Source organism: Wyeomyia smithii, chromosome 2, assembly GCF_029784165.1.
Source record: "Wyeomyia smithii strain HCP4-BCI-WySm-NY-G18 chromosome 2, ASM2978416v1, whole genome shotgun sequence".
Classification (NCBI taxonomy): domain Eukaryota; kingdom Metazoa; phylum Arthropoda; class Insecta; order Diptera; family Culicidae; genus Wyeomyia; species Wyeomyia smithii.
This window is the reverse complement of record NC_073695.1, coordinates 110,624,036-110,638,501: the sequence shown is the minus strand read 5'-3', so window position 1 is coordinate 110,638,501 and position 14,466 is coordinate 110,624,036. Positions and strand designations below refer to the sequence as shown.

The window sequence follows — 14,466 nt, the reverse complement described above, 5'->3', positions numbered from 1 at the left end:
TGGGCCTTACGCGATACGTTCTTCGATCGCCTGCGGCGAGAGGTCAAACTCACGGATAAACAAGTTGAATTTGCTTCAAATAGTGACAAATTTTCAAGTGAAACCAAATGATTTCAAAATAAAATATTTTTGTTTTGATAAATTTATCTGTTTGTTCCGATGTAGCACTTCAATTGCCGGACCCTGTAGAAAGACTGCAGTAGAACAAAAGAAAATCTCTCATGTCATTTCCAATCATTATATTGATTATAATACATGTAAAGAGCTGCGTTACAGCCAGAAAACAAATCTCATATAGCCTAGAACATATTTTTGACTGTTTTTGATACACGCACAGCACAACATAGTGGAGCAAATATATGCTCATTTGTGCTCATAGCTTTCAACCATTTAATTAGTGATTGCCAAGTCCAGTCTATGGAAGAGGTTAATAAATGCTTATGAATCTATATAGTTCAATACCAAAATTTTGAAAAATAAATCTTTTAACTTAAGCATAAAAAAACATATTCTAATATTTATGTTAAATCTTCCTAGATCTACTATATAAGCAATTAATTATCAAAACCATTATAAACCGCTAACAACCCTGCCCCTGAACAAAACGACAAACTAAAGTTTCGCAAATTTAAATAGTTGCACCTAACCATGTTTCAAAGCTGTGGCTACAATTATCTCTAGCCATAAAACTTTCGCAAAACACTCGGACCTCTAGGTTAATAAATAGAGATAAACACTATCGTAAATCCCATCGTACTGCGTACATTTCTCTCACGCACAGCAGATCTATAACCATTTGGTTGCGCATTACGGTTATGACAGCCATAAATGCATATTACACGACCAGTTCCCCGGCCATTTCAATCCATATTTATTGCATTCAGTTTATAGTTCAAGTCCGCCCGGTGCAGAAACTACATCAGGCTCTAGTTCATGCAGCACTTTCATTTACATGACCAAAGTGGGAGTGCATTGCAGAATCAGTCAACAAATTTTATCTGGCCTCAAAACATGTGAACCCATTTCAGCCCGATCATTGTCTCCCGATAGGTAAGTTTGAGCATCGTGTGCGTGTTGACTAGAGCGCCATGCATTCCAAAGTGCATTAAGATGGATTGACTTTACTACAATACGTAGCCTGGCAGTGTAGCCTGGCAGTGCTCTCCGTGTTTCAAACGGATGTGCCATACAGCTTCGATGAGGTCATGTTTTTCGATGTTCACAACAATAATACTTCACTATTCCCTTCACCCCAATCAAGTGAGGATCAAGTAAAATGCCTTGATCTTAGATTACAGTGGATTAAGCATACCAGGTGATCTTAATCAGACTTTTATTATAAATTGCTAGATTATTAGCAATTAACGCACAAGAAGCCCAGTTGTGCGCAGAGAACGATAAAAAAGCCTTCGAATCATATGCTCTTTTTCAGTAGTAAATCAATAAACTTGGCCAGATCGTGGCGTAGACCACAAGCTGAGTGCCGCTGTTCAATCAACAACGTGCATTCTTTTTATTTGAATAATTGCACCGTGGACACCTATAAATCAGCAAATGAATTCCTGCAGGGCTAATTCCAAAACAAGTCACATAGAATCTAATCTTGTCGATTTTTGCCCCCCGCTGTAGCGATCCCAACATGTTGCTATAAATCAACTGCACCTTCAGAAAACTAACTTAATTAGCTGGAAGGTACTTTTTTGGACACGCACCGTATTATAGTAAGATAAGCTGATTGAGCGTTTCGCCGAAAGTCATTTTGGTCCACCATTCGATAATAATTATAAGGCTTGTGCCGCTGTACAAAATACTCCATTGCAACAGTTCTAAAGCATAATGAGCGATTGAATCGGTAATTAGCAAGTCGTTATGAAAAATCACATACATTATCGACTCTGTGAGATAATTGCACATTTTCATTAGGAAAATTGCTCCTGATTGTCATCTGAAACAGTCGTACTTGTGCAGTCTGTAGTCGATATTTATCGCTCGATTCATATATCCGGTTTAAGATTGTTAACCGTCTCTACGGCAGCCTAACTAACATTTGCTGATAAATCTGATTAATTTTTCCACTGTTCTCCATCTACTTGTAGGCACTATTTCTTGCATATCTGTCAACACTCGGACCGCCAGCAGTGCTAGCCATTAAGGATGCATTATACGCCTATGCACCGGAATATGTAAGTAAGAATTGCGCAATCACTTATGCGATTTCCAGCGAATGACTGTCGGCGTTGGTATTCAAACCTTGCATAACGTTGAGTAGTTAGAGTTTGATATTACCTAGACATATAACTGCTGATAAGCAGTAAACAGATATTATTATTTTTAAATCAAACATACTGTGTTAGGCATTTATCTTTATCAGCGCTGTCAATTACTATTTGTTCGTTTTGCGTACTTGTTTTTATGTTGCATTGTATTACTTTTCCGTATATAAGTTAGCTTCGCTCTGCTAAACATCACTTTCACTACTTTTAATTCCGTTACTTATACATTTTTCTTACCTTTCTCATTCTCTTTTGTTTTTCTTACTTTACTCATTCATTATTCTTACTTTATCCTTCACTTTAGTACACTTTATATTCATATTTGTTTTTCTTACATTACTTCATTGTACGATTATTGTACTCTTACTTTATCCATTACTTACTTTATTCATTTGCTTTCCTTGTTTTATACTTTACCTTTCCGATACTTTTCCTCTACACTTACTTTACCTATAGGAAATCTTTATCTCTCAACCTTATTGACTTTTACTTTTTATCTATTTTACACGTACTTGGAGTAGCTTCAGCTTAAGAAAATGACACTTGAAGAACATTCTGGTACTTTACGGACGTGTTTTGCGATCGTACTACACGTCTATAAAAAGGTTTCTAGATAATTTGATATTATTAATATTTTACCCAAGCGCAAAAAAAAACATCAAACAACAGCACGAAATCGCTCCATGTCACACTGCTGGGCGTCTCCAGAATCACAATTTACCCACGCATATTCATTCGCTCTAATCTGGCTTAGGTCCGAAAGTTTGCGTGTGAATATATTTAGAACAAAGGTGTCAACGTTCAATTAAGTACCTTGTAATGTCATTATTAATTTATAGTGATCAGTATCAAATCATGTTGAGATTAAGCTGTCTGGCCCAGTTGAGATTGGAGCCAGCTGGCCCAACCGATTCATTGTTCAACGTCATTGATTATATTTAGCATCAGTGCCGAGTGCTCTTAAGCCGAACACGAAAGCGCGCGCACCTGTGTGATTTTGGACCCATCTGTTCCACACATTGTTACATTTAATGGTATTAATTGGTTTTTCCAATCAACACCTCGCAATTTGAATAGCAATTCTACCAGCACGGAATTATGACACAATCAGTAATTTTACCACTACTTTTGGTGGTGTGCGGTGCCGTAATTTTCGGTAATTTCTTTGCTTGATACACAAGTTTAGTTTCACACAGCATACAGGTGTTACGATCGTAGTTTAACATCGCAGAAAATTATCTATACCGATTGCTACACAGGTCGAACGAAGCAGTACATACTGTTATAATATGACATGAGTGAGTAAAAACAAAGCAATATTTATGCAAACATGCAGCTTTTAACCTGCCAGAAAAGTCTTTGATCTAACACAGTAATGGTGCTGCAAATCAAAAATGCAAACCTTAACTAGAATACTGTAATTATGACAAGTTACTAACTCATTCTCTAGTTAATGTTCTCGAATAAACGCTGCTAATGTTGTTTTGTTCATCATGGAAAGCCGTGAATTTCGTGTTTTGATTGGGCATTGCTTCCTGATCGGCAAAATATTGTTCAAGCAAAATAATTATACCGAAACATCTGCTCCAGCTAGTACAACCAACCTTTACTTTACTTTACTTTACTTTACTTTACTTTACTTTACTATACTTTACTTTACTTTACTTTACTTTACTTTACTTTACTTTACTTTACTTTACTTTACTTTACTTTACTTTACTTTACTTTACTTTACTTTACTTTACTTTACTTTACTTTACTTTACTTTACTTTACTTTACTTTACTTTACTTTACTTTACTTTACTTTACTTTACTTTACTTTACTTTACTTTACTTTACTTTACTTTACTTTACTTTACTTCACTTTACTTTACTTTACTTTACTTTACTTCACTTTATTTTACTTTACTTTACTTTACTTTACTTTACTTTACTTTACTTTACTTTACTTCACTTTACTTTACTTTACTTTACTTTACTTTACTTTATTTTACTTTACTTTACTTTACTTTATTTTACTTTGCTTTACTTTACTTTACTTTACTTTACTTCACTTTACTTTACTTTACTTTACTTTACTTTACTTTACTTTACTTTACTTTACTTTACTTTACTTTACTTTACTTTACTTTACTTTACTTTACTTTACTTTACTTTACTTTACCTTACTTTACTTTACTTTACTTTACTTTACTTTACTGTACTTTACTTTACTTTACTTTACTTTACTTTACTCTTTGCTTTACTTTACCCCTCGCCATCTCGCTATTTTTTGTTTTTAGCTTCCTTGACCTCGTTGAAGCTTGGAGGATCCCCAGTTCGTCCATCCTCCTCAAGTTATCTCCTGTTTTGGTCGAGGGGCTCTATCCTCTTCGCCGTTCAACTACACCTCGAAATATTATATCCAACGCATGGCCACCAGTGTCCAATCGGTTATATGGTTGCCATTCCTGTCTTTGCATGTGGCAGAGATTGCCACATTCCGGTTCCTCATTCCATTTACCACTTTAGGAAAACTTCTCGTCGTGCGCAGTGTTCGCGTTTCTTGCGTTGGTGGAGTCTATTTTCAGATGCTCTAGTCTCTCGACAACTGTCCCTCATCTGGTGTGTCACATGATTTGCTGCCAACATCATGCATGCAGGAGCTAGGATTTTCTCTTCCGTCACCTCTTGACATGTTACTTGATGTTCCTGTGGTCGTGCCCACCACCTCTCGCGCTGTATTGCTGACCGTATCACGGATGTTCTACCACGAGATACTGATCTGAGTTGATGCTTGGGCCTTGGAAGAACCGCACATGGATGACGTCTAAGAAATGCCGACCGTCAACCAAAATATGCCAGGTGTGTTTAGAATATCTTTTCGTGCAAAGTATGTGCTACTTGCCATACCTCTGGCTGCGGCGAAGTTCACAGACATCAGACCATTTTCATTACTGATAACATGGAGGCTGTGTCAACCAATAATAAGACAGAAGAACTGCTCCCGTCCAACCTGTGCGTTTACCACCCTGATAACGATTTTTATATCAAAATTTGGGCATCCTCCATGATCTATCAAGGAGCTCACAGAACTCCTACTTTACATCATCAAGTTTATCGTTTTACAATGCGTAGGCATTCATTGCCTCTGACTCTCGACACGCACAAACAATCACTGATGGGCCTCCACCTAGTAACATGTTTGATCTGAGGTGACATTGCGCTTTTCGTTTCGATTTTTTTTTTTCACAACATTTATTTGACACGGCACAATAATCGTTTCGATTTCTTCGAACACAACTAAATGATCGCTGATGGGCGTTATCGTTTTTCGTATTTTTTTTTTCGACTTTGCGAGTTAGATGAGCCGAAGGATAAATAACAACGATAGTTCCTTTTGAGCTTAAAACAAAACTACTAGTACTCGAAAACAGTGAAAATCGTTCGAATCGAGCTGCACAATGCCACCCCTGTTTTCGTTGTATTACGAAACCGACAACTCTTTGATCTCTGTCACCGCCACTGTAGTAGATGTGGTATTTGAAAGCCGTTCTCGTGATAAGATTTTTCGCTCGAGATTCACGTGAAACCCGTTCTCGGCCACCTTACTTCCTGAATGGCTGCGACTTCCATCTTCACTTTGCGCAGTTCTCTTTAGATTACCTCGCGACTGGTTCGAGAACACCTCTGATTCCCTTTTCGGTCGATAGCGATTGTTTCGATTAATTTTTGAGTTGTTCATAGCAGGATGTCTCGTGACGGAGCTGCCATCTTGGATGTAGCTGGCACGACACCGCATTTCATATGCATTGTTCAGTCGTCCGGATCTGATCAATCGCTGTTTGAACCGCCCCTAAGTTCACAAAACTTAAAGTTTGATATGTCGCAAGCAAGGTCTCGGTACCATTTTTCAACTAACTTGTGTCCCTTGAAGGGTACTTACCCCACGGTTCCCTTTAACAAATCCGGAACTACGAAAGATTTCGAAATGTCCTCTACTGTTTCAAAAACAATAATAAATTTGTGGTCTCTTAAGAAAGGGTGGATTAAATTCGGTTGAGACTTGCGGAATCGCTGGTCAAAGAATTTTCCTAGCTTTTCAAGATAAACTTAATGAGAATCGCAATAGGCAAAATATGATAAGAATTATAAGATGAGCAGTAGAGGGGCAGATTATTGTCTGACAATTGAACGAAGGATATTCGTATGTTTTTTTATAGCACAAGATGATTTTTTCCCCTGAAGATGTCACTGAACAGTGACGAAACGTCGGATAGTATAAAATAAGTTGTTCTAATTTTTGTGACTGCTTAGCCGGAAGTATTACATGAGTACACAACATCCTAACAGTCGAAAACTCAGTAAAATTAAAAAAAAACTGAAATATTTTTTCAATGAAAAACAACACGCTTAGTATTATGAAAAAAGCAATGCTATGGTTCTACATTCCGATTCGGAACTCAACCGTCTGTTTCTTATACACAGACTTCGCAGCCAATTTTTAGGGTGAAACCTCATTGAATCCAAAAATGGCCGACTTCGAGTCATCACCTCGAATTTTCAAAAGCACAAGACTCAGAAATACTCATTGCGTTCCCTATGAAAATTCTATTTTATGTATGCTTCACCACAGCAAACATAAAATAGCATTTTCACAGCGAACGCATTGACTATTTCCGAGCCTTGTGCTTTCGAAAATTCGAAGTGGTGACTCGAAGTCGGCCATTTTTGGATTCAATGAGGTTTCACCTTAAAGTGTACAGGACATTTACGGGGCTAGCGCTACGATCCAACTGACACTAACAGTCTCTTCCGAGCCGAGACTCGAACCTACGATGCCTGGCTGGTTAGACCAGCATCGTACCTCGAGAGCAGGTAGAAGATTGTCTTTAAAAAATTTTAAAAATTTAAAAAAAAATCGTCACTCTGAAGATAGTTTTTCAAATTATACACTAGCTCTGATTCTACTATATATGATTTTAATTAAAATAATACATAACAATTTGAAAAGTAAAACATTTACGTTTAGATACGTAATCCATGCCACCTTGAAATTGATGCTTTTTAAATGGCGTTATCACACCGTTTTGGTTAGAAATAAGCATCATGGCAACACAGTAGTATGAATAAAATTCCACCGCTAAATTAAACCAGATGTGCTCTCCTAAACACGGTGTAACAACCAATTTTACACTTGAAATGTATTACACAGTCGATCGATTAGTACAAACCTTTTAAAAGCGCATTATCGTAAATCGTCGATTGAAGGTATTTGTAGATTAATTTGCAACCATTGCAACTGTAATGGGCCAGATAAATCTGGCTGGCGATAGCGATTGCGATCGACGCGGGATTTATTTAGATTCGGTACGGCAATGTCTGGCGCCAGTCACCCCCGGGTGACGAATAAAATCAAGATCGAGATTCAGAGTTACCTTCTAGAGTCGCACTTGGTTACGCAATTTTAAATCTTAGCTGATATTAACACTTGCATACGCCTAACTAACGACCTGCCAGCCCCAGCCGGCATAGCATTGCACTGGTCCGGATTTTGGCATTGACAATGTGATTGATAAATGGCACTGTAAAAGCTTCAATAACATGTTGTTTTTTTATTCTATTTTGGCTTGCCTCGCCACCACTTTTTTTTCTAAGCCAATTGAACAAAAAAGTCGCATTTAAGCAAGTTTTTAGTCGAGTTGCACGTGAGCATAAAGTAATAAAATCGCCGTCGTAATTATCCGGTCAGGCTGTGGACGCCTATGCTGCACGTGAGCAATATGTTATGGGTTTCTGAAGGTCTACCATCTCTTGATGACAGTCGTATGTCAGATACAAAAAGTATGATTTGAAATTTATATTTTTCGCTATCATGTGAAAAAACTAGCAAATAAATTAGTAAACATTACATTGGTGAACTATAGTGTCAAGGTTATATATCTATGTATATCAAGTAATTACACTGATTTTACTATTCGAATTTCTAGCAAAGCGTTTATTTAGAAGGTAGCAAAAAGTTTATTAAATAATTAGATCGAGACGTGAAAATTTCTATGGGAAGTGGCGATATCTCTTTTAATTTTCAGTTTAGATTTTATGTTGTTCATGGAAGTTCTAAGAAGTGAAACATTCTTCTTAAACAGCTTTAGTATCAATTTTCCAGCATTCAGAGATTCTAGGTGGCGAAGGAATCAGTTTATTCAGTAAGTTATGCAAGTTATGCCAAGAAATGTTACACCTTCGATAACCGCAGATGCTCAACCAGTGCAACTAACCGCAGTCTGTGCCACTTTCATTGTAGCTTATTACACGTTACCTAGAAAACAATCTTGATCCACCTAATGGTAAAGATTTTTTTTCTTATGTTGCTTCTGATTACACTGCCCTACAAACAAGATCAAAAGTACATTTTTTATCAAAAGGGAAGTTTAATAAAAAATAAAGCATTAATTGAAAACATTTCTCACGGTTAATTTTGAACATGAGGCAAATATAGTAGAACAGCAGTGCAGGTGCGTGTGTAAAATCAAAACTACAAAGAAATACGACTGTCAATGACAAGATTTTGAATGTTCCTAATTGCTTATAGTAACAGTAGTATAAAAGGTAGCTTCAGCAATTTAAATGATTGTAATAGTCATAATATAAATATCATTATTGCAAACAAGATACAGAATAAGAAGAATTTGGCGTACATGTTGATTATACAAAGAGGTCACAGAAATGAAAGAAAAACAGGAGGAACAACTTTTTAAAAAGGAATGAGTCGTAACTTGATGAGGGAGTCTACGTTCGTGCATTATGAGAAACAATAGTTTTTACGAACGGTTTTTTTCCTCTGTGTGGACTAATCACTGCGACCAGAGACATCTTGATCTACTGTGATATTGCCCAGGTGTTTTCTGTATTCCGCACTCCATATTATTGGCAGTATCATTATTGAAGTGAATGACACGCTTTTTTTATTTATATCCGTGCTTGTGTGTAAGAGTTTACCCTTTCATTTCAAGCTTACTGCCTCACTATACCGCCGAGCCTCTTTTCTATCCTACCAATATCGCCAAATTACAATTCCCTGAACTGAGGCTACACCTAAGGTTTCTCTCTGGCCAGGTTTATTCTAAGAGGGACTTATTATGTCAAGAGGAAGGAGTTTTATCGAAACCTCGTTCCTCGTGTCAATACCGCCAATTACAATTTCCTGTAGAGGGTAAATATTTCTGAAATCAGTTTTATTATAAGAAGGACTTATTTTGTCAAGAGGAAGGAGTATTATCGAACCTCGTTCCTCCTACCAGCACCGCGTCAGAATCACAATTCCCTGAAGAGGCACTCATATTTTTGTCAAGAGGAAGAAGTCTTATCGAAACCTCGTTCTTCCAGCCAAGACCGCGTCATAATTACAATTCCCTGAAGAGAACTATTATACGTTACTCAGAACAGTTTTATTATAAGAGGGACTTTTTTGTTAGGATGAAAGTCAGCAAGGGTACTATAGAATTCAGCTTGAAGGGAGGGTATGTAGTAGAGAGCGTGAGAATCAACCCATGTTAAAGTCCTTTGACAACCAAATGGCCTGATTCTACTAAGATTCGAACCCACGACCACTCGCTAATCAAAGCGGACTCTGTAACCTTGCGGCTACGAACATCTCCTTTTACGAACGGTTATAAAAGATACAGAAAAAAACATGGCGTACGTATTATTTATACAGAGAGGTCAAAGATATGAAAAAAAAAAACACTCAATGAGGCCTAAACAATGAGGGAGTTTATGTTTGTTCATTATGAAAAATTATTGGGAGAAATTGATCAGTATGGGTATCTTCAGGCCCTTGGTCATGTCTGCAGACCGGAAAATGGTTTTCAGAGGCCACAACATAATATTCAATGTCATTTTTCAATTAAATAAGGCGACTTCTTGTTACTAAATAACGACACAAATCGATCATACATAGGGTAATCGCTCCTATATTCATCTTAGTACCTATATTCATCTCGTCACGCCTTTTTGATCAATTTATCGTCAAATTTAACATATTTTCAATAAACTTGCTTCCTTTCAACTTTCATCCACTTGACATGGTCGAGAAGCAAATAGATTTACTTTCAAAATTTGTAGAAATTTGACGCTAAATTGGACAAATGAGATAAATGAGATGAATATAGGTGCATCAAGCTGTTGAGATGAACAATGGAGCGCTCACCCTATACCCTGGAACAGGGATGTTCTCAGTTACAGAACCAAATATCGATTTTCGATGCAATTTTTGATTTTGCAACAATTCATTGACCTTCAATGGAAAAATACAGGAAAAATATTCGTCTGAGTTTCGGATGAATTCACGCACTTTTCGTTTTATACCGCTCATCATTTTCTGCACAGTGCACAGTGGTCCAGTAAGGCAAAAAGTGGACCTTAACTCCATAGCGCCTTTCACCTTCATTCTAGCTGTCTTCGGAAGAATTCCGCAGTGATTTGTGATTAAAGCGCAACTAGCAAAAGATAAACATTGGGGAATATCAGTTTGAAAATTTCCAAGTACATTTTTAAATCGTAATTTCAATGAAAGTGAATAACATTAACATTAATACCAAAAATCGACGTAGAATAAATCTGTTTTATGGTTCCCAACATACTACATCAAATTTGTGCATTTATATCTAAAATTAGCGCTTTTCTTTTAACCCTCTTGAAATTAGCCTTAAAGAATTCTGACAACGAGACTCGCCCACCTCTCTTTCGCCTTGTTTTTATTTTTTCTTCAGTTGCGCCTCTTTAAATGCGCTTCAAAAACAATGTTGATCCACCCTATCCTTTCACTGTGTATGAAATATTTCGCAAATAAGTCTGTTGCTTCATAACAATGAAAAGGGCCTAGTTCCAAAGTATCTTTTGTTTTGGATAAACTGTTCTGTCGCCCTTCACTAAAAACTTGATTTAAATAATCTTATCGATTATTACAAAAAAAAGGATTCTTGCCATGAAATTTGTCAGTATTTTCGAACCAATGCACAGTGGTCCAAAAGTGGAACTCAATTCCATAGCGCTTTTCACCTTAACTAAAACCGTCATATCAAGAAGACTGGCATCTCTGGATCGATCCTATACAAATGACAAGCGTCAAATCAAACAGCACACTCCATCTATTAAAGGTGGAAGTTTGCTATGCAAGTGCTGGTAATTACATCGCTGCGAAGACAGAATGTGCATATGTGGTAGTCCAGCTTGTGCGGTCGGTTTGCATTCACATCGCCAGCACACACACTAGCATGCGTCAGTTCCACCTTTACTTGAGAGACTGCGCTGTCAAAACTGTCGCCCAATCTCGAGCAGAGTTCCCAGTCTTCTTGATGCCTTAATCCTAGCTTAATAGTGTCTTCGAAACAATTATTGGTATGAATGACCCGCATAATCGCAAATTGTCAAAAATTATGAAAAGTCTGTACTAAAAATAAAAATAAACTAACATTTTTGTGGTAAGAAATAGAAGAATGGTTTGTTCAGAAAAGTTGTAGAGGTTCAAAATATATAAAACTTTGTTGAACAAATGAAAACCCTATCTTCATTCTGTACATAGTTATAAAGTATAGCATAATGATAGCAGACACCAAAAGAACGATTGCGAACCTCAAAAAAGTCAAACAAAACGTGAACCAAAAATTAGAGGAAAAGTTCGAACAAAGTGATGCACAGAGAGTACGGAAAATGGCGGAGGAGAAAGCACTGGTAGTATACAACAAGGTGAAAGAGAGGTGAGAAAGTTGGCCAGGTTGAAGACAACAAGTATCATGGAGATGAACACAGAAGCGGAATGGATAGAGAACACAACGAAAACGGAGATTGCGGAGAAAATGCAGACGAGATCAGGTCGGAAGTTTCCAACGCTATGATCAATCACATCAATTACCGCCACCAACCCCACCACCCTCCGGGAGAATGGATCGAAAAAGAGGTTATCAAAAGTAAGAAGTTTATAAAGGCAAACCCGAACCTGGTCATCACGAAAGCTGACAAAGGTAGCAAAACAGTAATTATGGAGGCTGATGAGTACCACGAAAAAATGGTTAACCTGCTCGCGGACGAAAACACGTATAGAAAACTTACAAAAAATCCAACCAACAAAATCATCAAAAAAATCAACAGCTTCATCGACGGATGGCACAACAAAGGTTACACCGACTTTCGGACACAAAATAGCATGAAGGAATCCAGTTGCAATCCACCACGCATTTACGAATTACCGAAAATACATAAGGACAACCGACCCCTCCGGCCGGTGGTGTCCACGATTGGATGCTTGGAGGAAAGATAGGGAGAAGTGGAACACCATACGAAGATCGACAAGGAGAGCTTCGTCGAAGCAGTGAAAATAGTGCTTGAGTCAACCTTCTTCGTGTATCAGGGAACCATGTATGGACAGACCTACGGTGTACCCATGGGCTCGCCGTTATCACCAGTGATTGCCAACGTAGTCATGGAAAAACTAGAACAGGAGTGCATAAGGAAACTGGAGGCCAATCAAATACAAATGAAATTGTACAAGCGGTACGTAGACGATTGCATGTGTGTGGCAGGTGTTGAACACATTCAGATGATCGTAGACACGTTCAACAGTTTTCACGATCGTTTGCAGTTCACGGTGGAAATGGAGGTGGGGGGTAAAATTAAATTCCTAGACATGACACTAGAGCGCGAAAACAATCGAATCATGACAGCATGGCTACCCAAACAGCAAATTGGACGGTATCTAGATTATACATCCAAGAGCCCCTTCCAACACAAACATAACACGGCGATAGCACTTTTTGATCGGGCTATAAAATTGTCTTGTGGGGGAAAACGAAGGGAGGCTCTCAATCATGCAAGTGAGATTTTGAGGAAAAGTGACTATCCATCATGGTTTACCGATAGAGTAAAAAAGGACAGAATACACAAACACTATAACACATTGGAAACACAAAACAGTACAACACAGCCACCAAAATACATATCAGCCCCCTACATACCGTGTCTAAGTGAGAACATTAGGAAAATATTGCTACGTCATGATATGACTCTAGCCTCACGACCGCAAAACAAGATCAAACATAAAATCTTTAGCAAAATGAAAGATCAAATACCACCAGGCAAACAGAAGAATGTGATGTACTCCATACCATGTGGAACGAACGACGGTAAAACGTACATCGTTCAGACAAAACGCATGCTGGAGGTGAGGATAACTGAACACAAGAACGACTGTAGGAATAAAAACCCGAAATCTGTACTAGCCACACACACAATAGAGGAAGGACATGTGTTCCATTTCGACAACACCACAATTCTAGAACGCATAGATGACCCGGCAACCAGGATGAATGCAGAGGTATTCCACATCAAAAAGGAAGGCGAAATGCGAACGGGTAACCTACAGCGTGAGTGTGGAAATTTCAACACCACCTACAACGGACTATTGGCTCGCTTAAGGAGAGAGCCGAAAACGCGAACGTGAACGATTGCTACCGATGACGAAGTGGGCGACATAGGGAGTTGAGCAGGAAAATTTATGTTAGTATAGTTTAGTCAGACAAGACCGATAGGTTGCACACAGCCATTTGTAAGTGTTAAATGTGTAATTGTTTTAAAAAAGAAAAATTGTAATAGAGAATAATAAATATTTTCAGGCGTCTGATGATGGTCGAAGAATAGTAGACCGAAACGCGTTACGCAAAATTAAGCTGTTTCATTTAACTTTCACCGATAAGAGCCAATAAAACAGATAATTATTATATGAAACTTACTTAAAATTTAGTTTTTTGTACTTAACTTTTGTTGATTGCATTTCACACGAATGTGTTGTTCGAAGAAATTGTTAGGGCGCACAAAATACACATTTTTGTCAAAAACCATTCAAAGTAATATTATATTTTAGCTTATTTTTTCGATAATTTCAAGAACGTATAGAATAAAAAAGGGTAAGTGGAATCATGATGCCAATACTTTTCCTTGAAGTTAAGCTGAAGTACTATATATTTTTGTAGGTTCCATTTGTCCCAATCCACCCGTATTAGATTACGGCGAGCATATGTTACAGCAGGTTTTCATATGTTAAAAATATAACTTTTTTGTGTTAATAGATAGAGGAATGTTTTATTTGGCAAAGTTTTAGAACATGCAAAAATATGGAACTTTGCTAATCAAACAAAATTTCTATCTTCATTGGGTACA

General features: G+C 37.6%; 1 protein-coding gene across 1 annotated transcript in view; it reads left to right on the top strand.

Moving 5' to 3' along the window:
• The window catches only part of LOC129721315 (uncharacterized), a 50,818-nt gene that overhangs the window by 24,399 nt on the left and 11,953 nt on the right, over positions 1-14,466 (top strand). The window contains exon 2 of the mRNA XM_055673754.1: positions 2,097-2,183. Within this exon, the coding sequence (XP_055529729.1) occupies positions 2,097-2,183 (87 nt within the window). The remainder of the gene's footprint in view (positions 1-2,096; positions 2,184-14,466) is intronic.